This window comes from Bombyx mandarina, chromosome 22 (assembly GCF_030267445.1).
Source record: "Bombyx mandarina strain Sakado chromosome 22, ASM3026744v2".
Classification (NCBI taxonomy): Eukaryota; Metazoa; Arthropoda; class Insecta; order Lepidoptera; family Bombycidae; genus Bombyx; species Bombyx mandarina.
Window position 1 is genome coordinate 9,295,632 of NC_143228.1, and position 18,295 is coordinate 9,313,926.

General features: G+C 34.5%; 3 protein-coding genes across 3 annotated transcripts; 2 read left to right on the forward strand and 1 right to left on the reverse strand.

The window, feature by feature from the left end:
* Positions 1 to 2,506: 2,506 nt before the first annotated feature.
* LOC114244780 (band 4.1-like protein 5) lies at positions 2,507 to 7,885 on the forward strand. Its single transcript, XM_028176681.2, has 3 exons — positions 2,507 to 2,635; positions 3,122 to 4,512; positions 4,630 to 7,885. Exons 2-3 carry the CDS (start codon positions 3,137 to 3,139, stop codon positions 4,994 to 4,996), a joined length of 1,743 nt encoding a protein of 580 aa, XP_028032482.1. The 5' UTR covers positions 2,507 to 2,635; positions 3,122 to 3,136; the 3' UTR covers positions 4,997 to 7,885.
* Positions 7,886 to 8,137: 252 nt separating this feature from the next.
* Positions 8,138 to 17,246, forward strand: LOC114244816 (adenylate kinase 7). Its single transcript, XM_028176724.2, has 16 exons — positions 8,138 to 8,907; positions 9,358 to 9,513; positions 9,770 to 9,906; positions 10,327 to 10,454; positions 11,006 to 11,158; positions 11,747 to 11,828; positions 11,898 to 11,984; positions 12,089 to 12,247; positions 12,328 to 12,447; positions 12,868 to 13,052; positions 13,136 to 13,227; positions 13,586 to 13,696; positions 14,995 to 15,276; positions 16,315 to 16,442; positions 16,777 to 16,935; positions 17,024 to 17,246. The coding sequence occupies exons 1-16, from the start codon at positions 8,676 to 8,678 to the stop codon at positions 17,231 to 17,233; spliced, it is 2,421 nt and encodes an 806-aa protein (XP_028032525.2). The 5' UTR covers positions 8,138 to 8,675; the 3' UTR covers positions 17,234 to 17,246.
* Positions 15,517 to 16,035, reverse strand: LOC149500335 (uncharacterized). The gene has a single exon (XM_089736996.1). The coding sequence runs from the start codon at positions 16,033 to 16,035 to the stop codon at positions 15,679 to 15,681; it is 357 nt and encodes a 118-aa protein (XP_089593122.1). The 3' UTR covers positions 15,517 to 15,678.
* Positions 17,247 to 18,295: the final 1,049 nt, after the last annotated feature.

An 18,295-nucleotide genomic window follows, 5' to 3' on the forward strand; every position in this document is an offset into this window, starting at 1 on the left:
GTGGTTTTAATAAATTCAGTTATTTTTAATGATATTAAATGTTAACAAGCTTATAGAAATTTCAGTGATTTCTAATTAGTCTAAGAATATTTTAGGAGTACAACTTTCGTGTTAAAATGATACTATTCATTACCATGCAATAGGAGATAGTAATGATACTTGTATTTTGAAATAAAATTAATAATTCATAAATTCATTGCGTAGTTCAAAAAATGGAAATGTATGCACACAAAATCTGTTTTTGCTGAAATGATAATTATTTATAAGTGCAAGAAATACATTGCAAGGACATGTAGTAGAAATTCATTTAATATGGAAGAATGAACTTAGTATATATATACTCTCTAAACAGGATTTTATTTTGCAATGTATACAACAGTAGCACAGCTAAAATAAAAACAGAAAGAGAAGGTGAAGAAACAAAAATTCAAAGAGGAGTCCGCCAAGGAGATCCTTTGTCACCGAAGTTGCAGCGGTTCTGGAGAACGTTTTTCGTCAACTAAACTAGGAAACAAGAGGGCTATCAATAGATGGAGACAACTTAACCCATGATTTGCAGATAACTTGATAATCTTTTCACCAACAAAAAATGAACTTCAAGCAATGCTTGGAGAACTAAATGAGAAAAGTCGGAAGGTAGGGCTGATTATGAACACTCAGAAGACTAAAGCTATAACTAACGATATAAAATACCCCATAACTATGAACAGCAACACTATTGAATATGTTGATGAATACGTTTACCTAGGCCAAATAATATCGCCGTCAGACCTCACTTCAAAAGAAATAGATAGACGAATATGGAATCTAAAAGAAGTGATGAAAAACAATGAAACAAGCATGACCATTAAAGGGAAACTCTTTAACACCTGCATCCTCCCTGTCCTTACATACGGATGTCAAACATGGGCCCTAACAAAGGCACATGCTCGAAGATTAGAAGTTTGTCAAAATGCTATAGAGAGAAGCATGACGGGGAAAAGATTATCAGACAAAATAAGAACATCAACAATTAAAAAACAAACTCAAACAGAGGATGTCTCAGTTACAATAAGGAAACTTAAATGGAAGTGGACGGGGCATACTATAAGAGAACAGGTATCCGAGAGACAGAAAAAGAAACCGAGGTAAACCATTTAGGAGATGGGTGGACGACATTAAGGCAGTTGCGGGAAGCACATGGACCAGAACAGCTGAAAATAGAAGCTTATGGACGCAGCTGGAGGAGGCCTATGTCTATAATAGACAAACAGACAAAAACTAATAATAATTTAGGTCAAAAAGAAAAAAAAACCATAAAAATTTAATTAATATTAATACCACTACATACTTACTTAAAACATAGTAAAAAAAAACTAATAAAATGAAATAATAATTGTATATGTAAAAAAAATGTATTTGACTGAATAAAGGCTTTATTATTATTATTATTATTATTATTATTATTTTGTATTGTGTTTCTCGAAATACTTAAGATATTTCGGTATAATGAAGATCACGGGCCTAAGCCAAGTGAGCTTCATTTTCTACTTGCAGAATATTTAGGTCTTCCTGCAAGAATTGACGGACTATACGGCATATTGTGTTTAATATTGCGGCTTTTTGCATGGTCATGTACGTGTTCTCTGCTATGTCTAATATTTTTAAAGATTGGAGTAGGTGTTTAGGTATAACGCCTGTACTGGATAGCACCAGTGGTACAATGTAGACTTTGTTCATTTTCCAGATTCTTAAAATTTCTTCCTTTAATTCTGTATATTTATTTACTTTTTCAGCTATTGATTTCTGTATATTATTGGTGTTAGGAACTGCTATGTCTATTAAATGCACTACTTTATTTATTTTATCAATTAGAGTTATATCTGGCCTATTATTGTGTATAGTTTTGTCAGTTAGTATGGCTCTGTCGAAGTATATCTTGTGCGTGGCGCCCTCCAGCACAGGTTTTGGGGCGTATTGGTAATATGGTTTCAGTGTGCTTTCTAATAATTTATATTTCAGATATTATTATTATTATTATTAAGTGTATTAAACACTGCCACGCCTGGGAAGACGGCAGGACACAATCCGGCGAGGTGGGCAACAATCGGCCGGAGCGTTAGGGACTATTGGAAGAGAAACCGGCGAACTATACGGGCATTGTCGAGCAAGACTGCTTTTTGCATTTGGGCCACCACCGACTTTTTGTTGAGACCAAGCCTCTCGAGATGTTTTGAGAGGCTTTTAGGGACCAAACCATTCACCGACACAACTACCGGGATTATTTCTGTAGATACCACCCTCCACATGTCGGTCACATCGTGCGCCATTATTAATATTATTATTATTATTATTAAAAAAAAGACGAACAAACAATTTTTACATTCGATCATTAACGAACAAACTACGAACAAATAATTAAAAAAAAAATAATCCGAAAATCAAAAAAAGGGAGGCTAAATTCAGTGAGCCAGCTTCCCCCTAGCACAGCATAGTGAGTGATAATCTATGTACCATAGATTATACACTTAATTAACTATGTACATATAATTTTGTAAACGCCAGTTTTGCAGATTGAATGCTATTGCGATGTTTATTCAGTAGGTAATATTAGTCCGTCCCAGAGAACTAAAAATATTGTTTTAGTAATTTTCAGGTAAGCACTTGCTAAATAGTTCTTTGCGAAATATTTTTAAAATAGTCGCTCATTATTATTAAATCACAGATCCGAATGATGTCAAAATGATCGTGGGCATGGCATTTACTTTCGTAGACGTTGAAGTTCGGAATGTTTTATGGATACAACATAGTTACAATAATAACTTATGCTTTTCGATTGAATGCCCTTGATTAAAACGAATCTATTAATTAAATTTATACATCACCACTTTTATGTAGTATAAAATAAATGGGTGGATCAATGCAGTAGTGATAACATCATTTGTTTAAGTTATAATATTTTTTGAAAATCGAACCGAATTTGAATTTGTTTGACGACACTAAGCTCTTTTATGTCTATTTTTATTCTTTTTCTAATTTAATAGTCTTTTTCTAATAAATAAAATTAGGCTATTATGGTTCTTAATGCAATTATTATTTAAAGTAAAAATTATTAATAAACTATATATTTTTTTTATTTTAGGATATAATTAGCAAAATGCTAAAGTTTTTAACAAGAGGGCGTTCTTCAAGCAAAAGTAGAAACAAACAGGGGCAAAAAAATACTAACAATAAGAATCTAATACAATGTAAAGTCCTGTTATTGGATGATACTGATTTAACTATAAATTTGTCCAAAAAAGCTAGTGCCGCTGAACTCTATGAACAAGTTTTTTATTCTTTAGATTTAATAGAGAAAGATTATTTTGGATTACAATTCACTGATACAAATAATGTGAAACATTGGCTTGATCCTACTAAAACCATAAAGAAACAGATAAAGATTGGCCCTCCTTATACACTCAGACTTAGAGTTAAATTTTATTCTTCTGAGCCTAATAATCTTCGGGAAGAGTTGACTCGATATCAATTCTTTTTACAACTCAAAAAAGATTTACTAGAGAGTAGGTTACAATGTCCTAATACTACTGCTGTGGAATTAGCTGCTTTATCTTTGCAATCTGAACTGGGGGATTATGATGACACTGTACACACACCAGCAACAGTGTCAGAATTTAGATTTGTACCCAATCAAAGTGAAGAAATGGAAATTGAAATATTAGAGGAATTCAAAAAGTACAAAGGTCTCACTCCAGCTCAAGCTGAAGTCAATTATTTGAACAAAGCAAAATGGCTTGAAATGTATGGTGTTGATATGCACATTGTTCTTGGAAAGGATGGGTGTGAGTATCGTCTTGGCTTAACTCCTACTGGCATTCTTGTATTTGAAGCACAACAGACAATTGGGCTCTTCTTTTGGCCCAAGATAACAAAGCTAGACTTCAAGAAGAAGAAATTAACTCTGATAGTTGTAGAAGATGATGATCAGGGACACGAACAAGAACATACCTTTGTTTTTCGATTACATAATGAAAAAGCTTGTAAACATCTTTGGAAATGTGCTGTTGAATATCACACATTTTTCCGCCTAAGAGCACCAGTTAAAGGACCATCAGCTCGTCAAAATTTCTTCAGAATGGGTTCGAGATTTCAGTATTCTGGTAAGACTGAATATCAGACCACACAACAGAACCGTGCCCGCCGTACTGTACAGTTTGAGAGAAGGCCAAGCCAGAGGTTTGCACGTAGACAAAGCCATGTTTTAAGAGAACGTGAGAAACAAAACAGTACGAAATCTGAAGTAAATCCGTCAGAAACTAATGATGAAACACACAATAACTCTGCAGAAACTGCTACCATTTCTCCAGCTTCAGATGTTGATGCACTGTCAAGGAAGAGTAGTGCCAAGTCACAAAAATCGAATGTGGAACCTGATCTATTAGACACCCAAAATGATACAAAACTATCTTCAGTTTCTGATCATGTGGCAGAACCAAAAGATAGTTTTACATCGATAAATGAGCAGAGTAAGATGTATGTACGAAATTATAAACATTAAACACACAACAAATAATTTTACACACAAGTTATTATTTTAAAGTACAAATTACATTAAACAAATTTATGAATAAATAAATTCTTTTTTTTCAGTTCAAGGATTTTAAAAGGAAACAATGGCTTAAAACTCTCAGATCTTGATACTAAGATAAGTTCTGAAACAACAAATGGAAATATATCCGGACCTAACTCACCAAAAGTATTGGCTGAACCAGCTGTCACCAATCAGACCGGCTCTGCATATGTGTCAATTGTGGTTGTGGAACCGAATCAACAAGTAGCTAATAAAATTTTACCTACAAAGCAAACGGAAAAGAAAGAGGAAATAACTCCAAAGTTGCATACAATGTCGGCACTTTCTCCATGGTTGGTAAGTTCTGAGCCGAGTTCTCCTTCAGGTATTGGTGAGAAGGAGATTACTATCATCCATCGTAAATCAGTTATTACAACACAGCTTTAATTTACAGCAAGAAAGTAGTAATACTGTCCCATAAACTAGTAATTTTTATTTTGTTTTTGAAAGAGATTTATTCGGGTTAATTTGGAATAATTTATTTCCTTTATAAAATGACAATATTGATGTTATTTATTTCTTATTTTATGTGATTTTTATCGAAATATAAGTTTTAGTGCCTTAGATTTAATGCCTTATAAGTGTAAGTGTTAAGGTGCTCGCAATTATATATAGGAAAATCGTCTGATAGTATTTAGCTTATGAATTTAATGACGATAATTATATGGTATGAGAATCATTTAAATGTACTTAATTTTTATTATTATTTATCATTCGTTTTATACATTTATATCACAACTTAATTTAGATTTAGAAAAATATTTCCTTAAGTGTGTGTTATAAGCATAAGTATTTAGCATTTTATTGAATGCATTTAAAGGGACCCAATATAACATTCCATATTCTGCTCAAGATCATGATGTCTTGCAATGAAACCGTCCTATAATAAAACTATAGAATTATGGAAATAAACTACAATTAAATAAGTACAATTTAAAAGATATCTTTCAGTATTATACCCATCAGTTAAGGTGCCATAAACATGTCAATTTCCTTCATTGTAATCAATACTCATTGGATTTTTTATTTCACCTGATGGATTAAAAAAAGTTAAGGATCTACAACTATGAACATAAGGCTGCTATTTTGTACTTAAACAATAATTATATGATAGATAAAACAAAATTCATTTATTATTATTCGTGAAATGGTTTTGAGATTATTGTTTAAAATATTAACTGTGCTTAATTCAATTGATAACAGAACCTACCTAGACAGTAAATATATTGTCTGAACACTTAAGTGGTGTTGGTCCAGGGAGTCATAGGTATCAGGACTACCTGGTTAATAAAAAGTTTTCCTAACAAGTATTAAGGTGACTTTCTGTGCTTACTGGAATACCATTTTAAACAAAATTCCAACAGTCACAAAGAAAATGCAGTTAAAAGTTAAGTTTTACAATATGATCCTGGTGATCATATTAGTGCCCAAATGCTTGATATTTGAATTTTTTTGAAATTGAAATTTTTCGAAGCTTTATTAAAAGTACTCAACAAAAATTTACAATGTATACATAAATCAGATATATTTAAATGAAGAAAATAAAATTATCAGGAAATAGGTTCAATTCAGTCATGCAGAAATACCATTCTACTTACTAAAATGTGCTTAATGCTATTTATTAGGCACTTTTAGACTTCCTAAACCAGATGAGATGTATCTCTTTCTAATCTACTTTCCATGTAAAGTAATGTAGTATAGTATATAATAATCACCACACGTCAATGGATGAATAGAGATTTAAATCTTTTATTAAATGTTTCCCCGGTGTAGAGTCCAGTTCATACTTCATTCTATTAAAAAAATGGTTAATTTTTTTCGTCAAGCGGTTCAATTGTAAGTTACTGTCGTCGCCGTAAATCGGTTTTTTAGTTTATATGACTATCTGATTAAAATTAGTTTAACATCTTGATAGTGGTTATACATGTTCAAATGCAAAGAAATAGAAGTTTCAGACATAACCTGGGATACTTTTACGGTTTTATGTTGCATTTATTTATTTAATTTACAATTAGTTCAATTATTATTATTAAGTAGGTAGACTTTCTTCTTTTGCCCAACATTAATTTAAATGACAGATTCTTGAAATCTTTTCGCGTATTAAAAGAAAAGTCTGATAAAATTGATGTGAGTGGCGGCACATAGCATGTATGTTGATTTTTTCTATGACGTCATCATACAAATAGGCTTCGGATAAGATATGATACAAATGAACAGAGTTAAGTGGTGCAAAATGTTAACCTCATGAGTAACTTGTATTTGAATCTATACGTAAGAATAGACTACCTTCGTAGTACATGCCGAGGCCCGCACGACGGTAACGACTGATCAATTAGCCCGTAGGTTAGTCTACCTTCAACGGCCAAAAAAGTTGGTAGGAGCTTTTTTGCCATCTAGATTTCATATAATAGGACATCCTTATATGCAACATTGATTCGAACAAAAATAATGCAATCTATGTATATTCAAATCGGTTAACTTTAGTTTTGTTCAAGAGACCGTACAAAAAAATTGACGCCTTAAAGACATACAAAAAAATTCAAAATTAAGTTGCTGCTTGAAACAATCTATTTATTTCCGAGTTTAACGGTTTTAAATAAAAATTACCGTATTTATCAATATTGTTGAAGATATTAATGAATAATATCTGTAATTCCCCCATTATCGCTACAATATGTTTTATATAATAATATAATTCTTAGCTAAGTTATTAATAATTTGTCACTGAGTTTATCAGCATACGTGTGTCATCATTTTAGACCTTCAATAAATAGGGTAAAACAAATTTTGCACGCGCATCTTTTCCTTGTTTTGAAAAAATACGCGTTTTGTAAGTTTCCGACTTTTCATTTTATCAACTTAAAAGTGTGTCAGAAATGAATTATAAGTTAAAGTTTAATTCATAGTTTGAATAGCGATTTTTTTCGGCCTCGTTAAGCGACGAAAAGCTTACTAGGAAGTGATCTCACCGACTCATTCGACCGACATTTATGAGCCTAGATGACGTAGATACATAAGATAGCACCTAAGTTTCCGAAAAATAGTTTTGAAGAAAAAAAAGCAACGAATATATTTATGTCTAAAATGGTTATTAAAATATACATTTTAATTATATATGTATTTTTATATTCCTAATATAGGTACTTAGGACTACAAATGTAAACGTATGTACTTACTCGATGTAATTAATTGTAATGGAATTAAGTCGCCTCTATATCTGAATATATCTACAGTATTTTACATTTTAAGAAAGTAATAAATGGTTTTATCTTCAAATGTGTTTCTATTAATAATATATTAAGGTTTTTACTTGAATGAATCTACTACGGAATCGGAATCGCGACCCGCTGACAAAAATTCAACAGGCTGATTGATGCTTAAGTTAGGTTGCAAGTCTAACTTTTTACCGAGTTCGACGAGTACGGCTAGGCCCTGTTTATAGCGCCATTTTTAATGTTAGAATTAATTTTACTAATTTTGATCCAATATTTTTATTGAAACTCAATATACTTTAGGTATATTTTTTTATAAACAATAATCTGAACTAATTTTCAAAGGAGACTGACTGTCTTTATGAAAATGTACATGGCACAAATATCTTGAACATACTTTGGAACACTTCATCGGACACATGCTACAAACACAGAACCAATCTCTTCGTAGACCCAGAGGTTTCAAACTGAGATTGGAACTCGAACACTGCTGCTGGTGATTGGATGGGCCTTTATTCAACTGCACGTCTGTGATGTGATAGTGCCATTATCCCAAACAAATGAGTTAAACTAATATAGAATAAACTTAATAGTAAGTAGTATTATCCGAACATCGTTCCAATAATGAAAACTCAATAGAACTAACTAAACCTTTGTTGTAAATTAAAATAGCACTGTCAAACATAATTTGTCTTTGCTAACATCGGAAAACGTCAATAGTCACTATCCACAGCTTCAATTGAACCTTTATTTACAATTATTAATTAAAAATAATTATATTAACATTGCTTGTCTTTAATTTTAAGTATCTGTGCGTATAATAACTATATATGCTCCATAACATTTAAAAAAAAATGAAGAGGTCTGTAGAGAAAATTCCTTCGGTTACTGATACAAGCAATTTATTTTCACATCGACGCTATTTCATTAACAATTTAGATTCATATCAAGGAGAGCAAATTTTAAAAGCCGTTTCGAAAATTTTGGAGCGTAATGTACTAACGAAGGAACAATCGGAAACGGTTCTGGGAGAAGACATTGACACAGGATCGCAAGTACCACCGGCAGAAATTTATGAAATTATAGGTAAATTATTCTATTTTCAGTAATATTATGTCATATAACTGACAAGTTCATGCAATGTTGACCTTTTAGTTCAAGTAAATGTTGCAAGTAGAGTTTGAAATTCGTACGTTTGATATTCAAAAACTTGGGACCTTTCCGAAACTAAAAAAAGCAAACTATTTTTTTATTAACTTAGCCAAACGATACACTAAAGGAACAGCCGTGCAAATCCAAGTGGAAGGTAGCTGGCGAAGGTCTATATACCGCTAAACCAGACCGTTCTGTCACGTGTCGCCATTGCTACTACGCCTAAAACATTTAAAACAATTATCATAACAATTTTTCTTACCATCGGACCGCTTAAAAAGAAAATACCAGTATGCACTTTTATGATACTAAATAAGATTCAACTAAATACCACTAAGTAGTCTTGAAAATTATTATATTTCTTATTAAACTTATTGTGATTAGGCACAGTAACGGATTCCAAGATTAAGACACTTGATAATGTAGCAAGAGTTGTAGACAAAACAGAAGCTTTGCCTAAAATGCTTACTTGCGGAACAGTTATAATTGATATCAGTTGTGACAAAGATGAACATAAAATTGCCAAGGATTATCTTGCACGTAAGTACATATTATTATATCGCTTTAAACTATGTGGGGACGACGAAAATTAACGATCTAAATGATTGCAATCCGGATTGCGCTATTGTTAAAACAATAAGAAGTTACTGTTAACCTGATTTGTGACGACAGTACCTACATAATAGTACTTAGAACATTCACAAAACGCCCTAAACAACCAAATGCTTAATTTATTCACCAGTATAAATCATCATTGTCATAATTTAAAATTGGTAATGTATGCAATGTTTTTTAGTCCTGAAAGACTATTTGGAAACGCAAACGAAACCTGATGTAGCAACTGACGACGAAACTGCTGAAGATTCGAAAAAACGATGTCTCCTTCTGATTTCGACTGTTCTAACATGGGGTTGCACAAAACCATTAGACCCAGTATGTTTTGTTTTAACTTAGACCTGGTCCAGAAAGGGCGAATTTGCCGCGAAATATTTCGCGCGAAATCATTCGCGCGTTAGTGAGATACTAGGCACAAGTCGCGTCCACAAGCATCGCGCGAATTTAAAATACGCGCGTAAATCGCGTGCACTACGCCAGAATCTCGACTCGCGCGTGATTATATATTCCCTGCGTTTTTGACTCTTCTAGCGACGGTAAGCTTCGTAGTTCGTACTGACTAAATTCGTCCCCAAATGCTCGCCCGTAGGTACGCTCTTTCTGGGCGAAACGGTCGCGCGTGATACGCACGAGAGAATCGCGGCGAATTCACTCCTTCTGGACAAGCTGTTAAAGCGAAAAATAACGACAAACGAGTTTAAATATATCTAAGATTATATTTTAATAATAACTTTTTAGGATACCCCAGATTTACCTTTTTTAGAAAGTGATTTCCGCAAAAGGAAGCCACATCCTAATTATAAAATTCACTATGACATTGAAAATGATGTGATTGCTATTGCTAGAAAATATAAATCCCAAATCAGGTAGTTAAATCTTTTTCGTAAGTAATTTTTTACTCTTTAATATAATTAAAAACCATAGTCTTTAATATACCTAGTGCCGTATAGAAATACAAAAACTTGCTCAGTGGTTAGAATGGAAAGGTTGGTACGAAAGTTGGTTGCCGTATAGTCCGACATGACACCCACCCGTTTCTCAATCATATTCTCGATTAAAATTTTGTTTCAACAAATCTAATAGAGCAAGAGCCCGCGACAGCCAGACCTTCGTTATTTTATAAAAGCTGAAAGTTTCTCTGTGTATGTCTCCAACACAGGTAAGAACTACCCGCGATTATAGAATTCAGATTGTGGTTACTTAGGCAGGTAACAGGCAGTAAAGGTATATAAAATAGTACCTTAAATTCGTTGCTGCTGGGTATAAATAAATTTACTATAGAAGTTATTTATACCCAGCTTTGCTCGGGTCGTTTTTTATCATAATAAAAGTAGATAATCCTGTGTTCATCCAGGTTAAAAACTCAAATCACGTGGTATGTGTTTTAAATATATTTTTTCTTATTAATACTTTGTAGGGCTACAGTGATTGCGTCTGGTATAACTTATGGTGGTCGTGAAGATGTGCTATTTTATTGGTTTCAAAAAGCATGGGAATGTGAACGTCTTTTACCAATAGTCGGACGTGGTGGCAATATAATTCCTCTGATTAATATTATCGATTTAGCACAGTAAGTATGCATAGCTTTAATCTGCCAAAAATTGTATTACAAAATGACCTTGCAGCAGGAAATGCAGATAATTACGGTGTGCCCTAATAATATTAAGACTCACCGTTCACGGGCCATATGTCACAAACCAAGGAGCTTTATATCTTTGTAATCTTTTTAAAAAGACAGTGTTGCGGAAACTGCGTGCTTAGTGCAAGTTTTTTAACTTCTGGATCGCGTAAAGTTAACTCACTAACTTCGTGTGCCGCTAGGGGCGCTGTTTCAACTCCATACAAATTTGAGTTAACTTTACGCGATCGAGAAGTTAAAAAACTCGCATTAAGGACACAGAGCGCTTAGTACGAGTTTTTTAACGTTCTCGATAGCGTAAAAGTTAGCTCATACTTGTATGGAATGGGATCGTTTGCGTACGTTTGCCGTTAGGGGCGCTGTTCCAACTGCATACAAAATTAGCTTACTTTTACGCTATCGAGAACGTTAAGAAACTCGCACTAAGCACACGGGTCTTGCATTACCCACGGTGATTCTCGAGCAAAACCACTTGCTATAATGACATCATTATCGCCATTAACGTCATTCGTTTTACAGAATTGTGTATAGCTTGGTGACGGATTTCCCCAAGAAACTCTACATAGTTGGTGTGGAACAAAACATTTCCAAACAAAGAGAGGTAATTGAAGGTAGCGTTTTAATTTTTTTTGTTTTATTAAATGTGTAATTGAGAGCAAAACTTTTGTAGATTGTTAAAGCTTTAGGAAGAATCGTTGGTTCGGGTATGTTCACATGTATACCACCTGAAGATGCTTTTTTAATTCCTGAGATAGACGTAAGTCTGCTTTTTTTTATATTTTGGTTATATGGTTTGAAAACGAAAAAATATTAACTAAACCCTTACTCTAATGTTAACAAAAAGTATTTTAAATTTTATAGCAAAGAATTTACGATTCCATAACACTAAATTTGACAATGGAGCCTACTTTTATCGTTGAGACAATGGGTCTTCAGTGGGTTTCGGAGCAAACATTCGCAGAAAATGTTCCGATGTTAATGAATCAATATAAAAAAGAGAGAGGTTTGAAATCTTTCAAGGTATTTGAATTTGATGTTTGCGTTGGATATCTAATAATTCCAATTGAATATAAGCGTTGATGTCTTTACGAAATTGATAGGTCATTGTTTACGGACCTCCGCTGGTTGGAAAGACGACTCTGTCAAACCTCATATGCGAATCTTACGGATTATTGTATATTTCTCCAGAGACAATAGTTCAGGATACTATAGATGATTTGGTCAGTACATTCAATGTTCCTATATATCTGTATGTAAACACTACACGTGTAAACATAAGGTACCTACATACTTAACTGTCTCTGTTTGTCATTCGATAAAAAGCCATGTGTTTCATAATCGTTTAATAATGCCATAGAACGCAGCCATAAAAAATATATTTGAAAAGTAATAGATAAAGGATGTTATTTGAGTTCAAACGATCACACCACAACATTATTTTGATAAAAATATTAATTTATACTTTTATAAATAGTATTAGTAGGAGTAGATTTATTTGAAAATCGTAAATGGTGAGCAATTTCTAACAACATCGTCTTGGAATTTATTTTTTCCATAATGAGTTTTACTAACTGTAATTTTTCATGTTCATGTATATTCATTATATTTTTAATTTGAATAACATTCACGATCGAATGAAGACATGGCGAGTAAATCATTGGGAGAAAGGGGAAACCGCAGCTTTAGGCCCTATAATGGGTGAGGAGGCCGAACCAAGTGAAGTCGACGATGATTTTGGTGAGGAAGAGGGCTTTCAAGAATCGGCGAAGCACACTTTGGCCATGCTCCAGACTGGGCGCCCCCTCGACGATGAAGAAATTCTAGGGTGCACCTTTTTCATTATAAAAATACTTTTAATTTTTATTTCCCCGTTTGAACAGTCGTAAAAACAGGACTATTCATTTACAGATATATAAGGCAACGATTACTGTGCCGTGCGGCAACAAATAGAGGATGGGTACTTGATGGTTTCCCGACCTCTCTAGGACAATGTTCTTCATGTAATATTTCCAAAATTGATACACATAATTAATGGATAAACTTACAAAACTTTCACATAATTAATAATAATACAGTAAAAGCTCCTTATTCGCGCCTCCTCCATTCTCGTTTTCACTATTCGCAGATTTAAAAAAAAATACGACCCGTTTCCTATGTACGCGGCTAAAGATTTATTTATTCGCCAATCAAATTGGTACATCCATACATACACATTAATAAAAAGATTTCTAATATGTAGGCATCCAACCGAATATCCTTTTTAAATGCGCTTTTCCATATTCACCTTTTCTGTATTCGCGGCATATTCACGGAAAGTATACTCCGTGAATAAATAACTTTTACTGTAATTTTTGTCAGTATTTGAAAAAGGCGACGAACAAGATTCAGAGACCGGGGAAGAGCGCAACGAAGATGATTTTGATGAAGACATTGATTTGTACAGTAATGTTTTGAAAAAGTTATTACCAGGTAAAGACCAGGTAGATAGAAACATAAAAAAAATACACACTAGACCAACAATTCATATAATGTGTTATTTATATTCCATTAAGACGAATAACACCAAGCCATAGGGCGTCAAGCACGTCATCTCGGATCCTCCCGATCCACTAACGGTGCTTTTAGGTACTCCAAGCACCGGTCACCGTTCTCGTCGAACCCGTCGCTTGCGATGAAGGGCTCGGCGAGTAAATTAACCCACAGATACAGCCCACTGAGTTTCTCGCCGGATCTTCTCAGTGGGTTGCGTTCCCGATCCGGTGGTAGATTCTGCGAAGCACGGCTCTTGCTAGGGTTTGTGTTAGCAACGTCGTCAGGTTCGAGCCCCGTAAGCTCACCTATTAGCCCGGTGACGCTGATATGGTCTCTCTAGACCATCAGCTTAGGTAGGAAAAAAAACGTAGCGCCATTCAAGGAATATTAATATCGCGATTTCTACTTTTTCTATGCCTATTCGCTGGTAGCCTACGGAGCTATTCCAGCTACGCCCGGGTGGATAGGTAAGCTCAACCGGTGACAATTTGCCGACACTAGCCCTCTAGAACTCTTCGACGTAATCGACGTGTTCAACGAGGATGGTGACCGGTGCTTGAGGGTCCTAAAAGCACCGAGAGTGGTTTCAGGGGATTCGACAAGACATGTTTCGCCCGACGACAGCTTTTGTTGCCCCGTCACGGTCGGATAAGGGACTTATGCCATATACCGAATGATAATGTAAAGACGAATACAAATTTTAGTGGCTTATTCTACCAGTGTACAGATACTTAATTTCGAGAGATAGTAATCTATTTATTTGTTTTATGGTATACTCGCATGTAGCTTTAGGTTAATCCGACAAAAGGATAAATTTTCTCCATTATAACGTGTATTAGGCTAGATTAGGGTTAATCCACTCTAAGGAATGATAAAGTATTTTAAAATTCTGACTGTATATCAAGTTTTGAACGATTATGACAACGACGATTTACCATAAAAACATTAAAAACACCTTCAGCACTTGTAAAAATATTTTCTCTATGTCGGTATTTTATAGAGTATTCTTTGAACAAGCGTGAAGTATCGCTTCTGCCAAATTTATTATTTATAGTACCGCAAAACAGTGTTGTGTGAAGAGTATTAGCGCTAATGATACTTATCAATAATTCATTTGAGACTTTGATTTCTTGTCTGAAGGTAGGCAGCGGTATTCGAGGTATTAGTGAACTCTGATAAATGCTTGACGCCCGATGAGTCGTCAACACAATTTACCCTCAAAAAACCTTTTGTAGATATTGTGGTATCTCTGGAAGCATCCGACGATTTTATCTGCGAAAAAGCCATGCGGCAACCCGAAGGCGATGACCGTCTAGATGAAGAAATAGTTCTTAAAAGGTTAAATGAATTTCGAGCAGGGGACATGAGAGATATAACTCCGCTGAATTTTTTTGATGAGCTTGACATACATCCTCTCGTGGTGCCCGTGAAAGAACATTGTGATTATGCTATGAAAAGCATATATACCACTGTGGCCCTCCGAATGGGAAGGCCATGTCTTTATGGGAAACTTATTGGTACGTCGTATTTATAATTTGACGCCTATTATTTATGTATGGTCGCCATCTGTGGGATGCTAGTTCCTCGACTTCGATTTAAATCTGATTGTTAATTAACCATTCGAAAACATTCGTCTTCTTACAGTCTAGAGAAATAAGCAGACCTCTTTGTATTTTTTAAAGTATGATTATGCTTCTAACCATCCTTGTATTCGTTAAAAGTCCAATTGCAAAGGTCGTGACAAGCCATGACAATAGAGAAACAGAAATCAAGAAGCAAAATTGTTTCTTTAAATGAGTTTTAAAATGATTTAGTAACCACGAAAACTGTAAAGTATTCGAAATATCGGAAATAATAAAAACAAAAACGAGATTAAACCGTAAGAGTAGTTTTAATTCCTCCTCCGTGCGTCGTATTCCTCAGTTCTGAGGGTCGTGACCTTTACTGAGCACTTTTGTTAGGACTTTGTTCCTCCATTCACTTTTGTCCTGCGCGCAGTGGATAGCGACATTGATGCTGGATTCCAAAGTCGTCTTAATCTGATCGGACCAGCGCATGGGACTACGCCCCCCAGGCCTCTTTCCTTCCACTTTGCCGGTGATGAGTAGTCTTTCGAGATTGTCACCCTTTTTCCTCGAAACGTGACCGAAAAACTCTAAAATCCTACGTAGGCAAATGGTGGAGAGTCTTAAGGAGACGCCTAGTTCTTCCAGGATTGATGCGTTCGTCCGATGCGCCGTCCAGGGAATCCGCAGCATTTTCCTCCAGCACCACATCTCAAACGCGTCGATCCGACTACGATCAACCTTCTTCAGAGTCCATGTCTCCGCCCCATATAAGAAAATAAGTTTTAATTATGTACCTACTTATGATAAGTTTGTCGGTAGGAATGCCTTCGAAGATAATATGAATGTGACATAGATAAAAACATTTTTTATTTTATTTAAGTATAATTGATAGATTAAAAAGAAGCAAAAACGTGAACTTTTTAGTTCAATTGTTTTAATTACTTAAATAATATTACATTTCATGATTATTTAATTTTCAATACTTAGCCATAGCAGAAGCTACGAAAAAAAGAGAGAAAGAGGAATTAGAGACATTAAGGTCTAAGGAAGCAAAACTGATGAAAGAAATGGAAAATAAAATGAGGACTGATCGGGAGGAAAAAATGGAATATTGGGTATAAAAAAGCAATCAGTAAAACCGTAATATGATATGTATTTACTGGTGGTAAGACCTCTTGTGAGTCCGCGCGGGTAGGTACCACCACCCTGCCTATTTCTGCCGTGAAGCAGTAATGCGTTTCGGTTTGAAGGGTGGGACAGCCGTTGTAACTATACTGAAACCTTAGAACTGATATATCAAGGTAGGTGGCGTATTTACGTCGTAGATGTTTATGGACTTCGGTAACCACTTAACACCAGGTGCTCTGCAAGCTCGTCCACCCATCTAAGTAATAAAAAAATGTAGGTATATTTTTACTTTTCTAATTAATTGCACAAAAAAAATTTTAGTCCGAACTGTACGCTTTGCTGCGTGAAGAGGAAGAAGCCGCTCTAGCTGCTGCCAGTGAACCGATGAGGAACTATTTAGTACAATACATATTTCCTACGCTTACAAAGGGCCTATTAGAAGTTGCCAAACTACGCCCGAACGACCCAATAGATTTTCTCGTATGTATTTATCCAATTAACCGAACATATAGGTACCTAGTATTTGTACTGATAAATAATATATTAATTGGCCATTAAAATATTGCAGGCCGAATATCTTTTTAAACAGAACCCCACTGGGAAAATGTTGGAGCCCGGTTATAACTTGCAAGCGGAAAAATTATTGGGTAAAATAAAAATCCTAGATGATGCAATAAGGGATCTGAACATCCAATTGGAGCCCTTACTGCCAGATGATGCGAAAGCGGACGAGGAATCGACTTCAAAAAAGAAAATGTATAGCATGACTGCATTTTAATTATTATTAATAAATTCTTTTAAATGGTGTTTCAATAAAAAGTGTTGCTGAAGTTCTAAGTTCTTACTATTATTATTATATCAGTATACCAAGCATAGGTACATCTACACCAATCATTAATGATTAAAAAATATTAATGGTGAATGAATTTACTAAAAAGTTATCACGATGAAACTAAGGCAACTTTATTAATGCGATTTGTTTCACATAAATCAACCTAGAATGCGTTGGTATGTATTGCGTTGGTTCTGTACATAAATTAATTAAAACCTGCCTATGAGAAAACGAGATTCAATATTTATCGACCGTAAGTAGGTAAACATCAGATACGACTTCGGCCTTGTGGAGCAATTACTACTTCCTATTATTTCCGAGTATTTTTATATTCTGCTATCGTACCTACTTATTATTTAAAAAAAATTGACAATATCTGGGCATTAGATCGAACCATTTTCAATTCATTCGTTCATTCCAGTAACATTGCGTACATTTTTATTATTATTGATTAGATGGGTGGATGAGCTCACAGCCCACCTGGTGTTAAGTGGTTACTGGAGCCCATAGACATTTATAACGTAAATGCGCTACCCACCTTGAGATATAAGTTCCAAGGTCTCAGTATAGTAGCAACCGCTGCCCCACCCTTCAAACCGAAACACATTACTGCTTCACGGCCGGAATAGGTGAGGTGGTGGTACCTACCCATGCGGACTAATAAGAGGTCCTACCAGTAATTTCCCTTTATTTTTCTAGAAACCATTATTGAGGCGAACCTGTAGAACAAACGTTCGCTCGAATCAAATCGCAAGCAGTTCAAACTTCAAAGGGCCTGCTAAAGCCCAAGATACACTATCCTTATAGATAAACTTAGATAAGATCCAAAACAAAAAACCAAGTATTACATGAACATATCGATGTGTTCTACACATTAATATTAAAAATGTATAATGTTCAATAATGTAAATTTATGGAAACGTTTTATAAAACGGAACCCTTAAAACGTACAAATAATAAAAATATAATTGCGTTATTTGTGTCAATTATGATATAGGACATTCAACA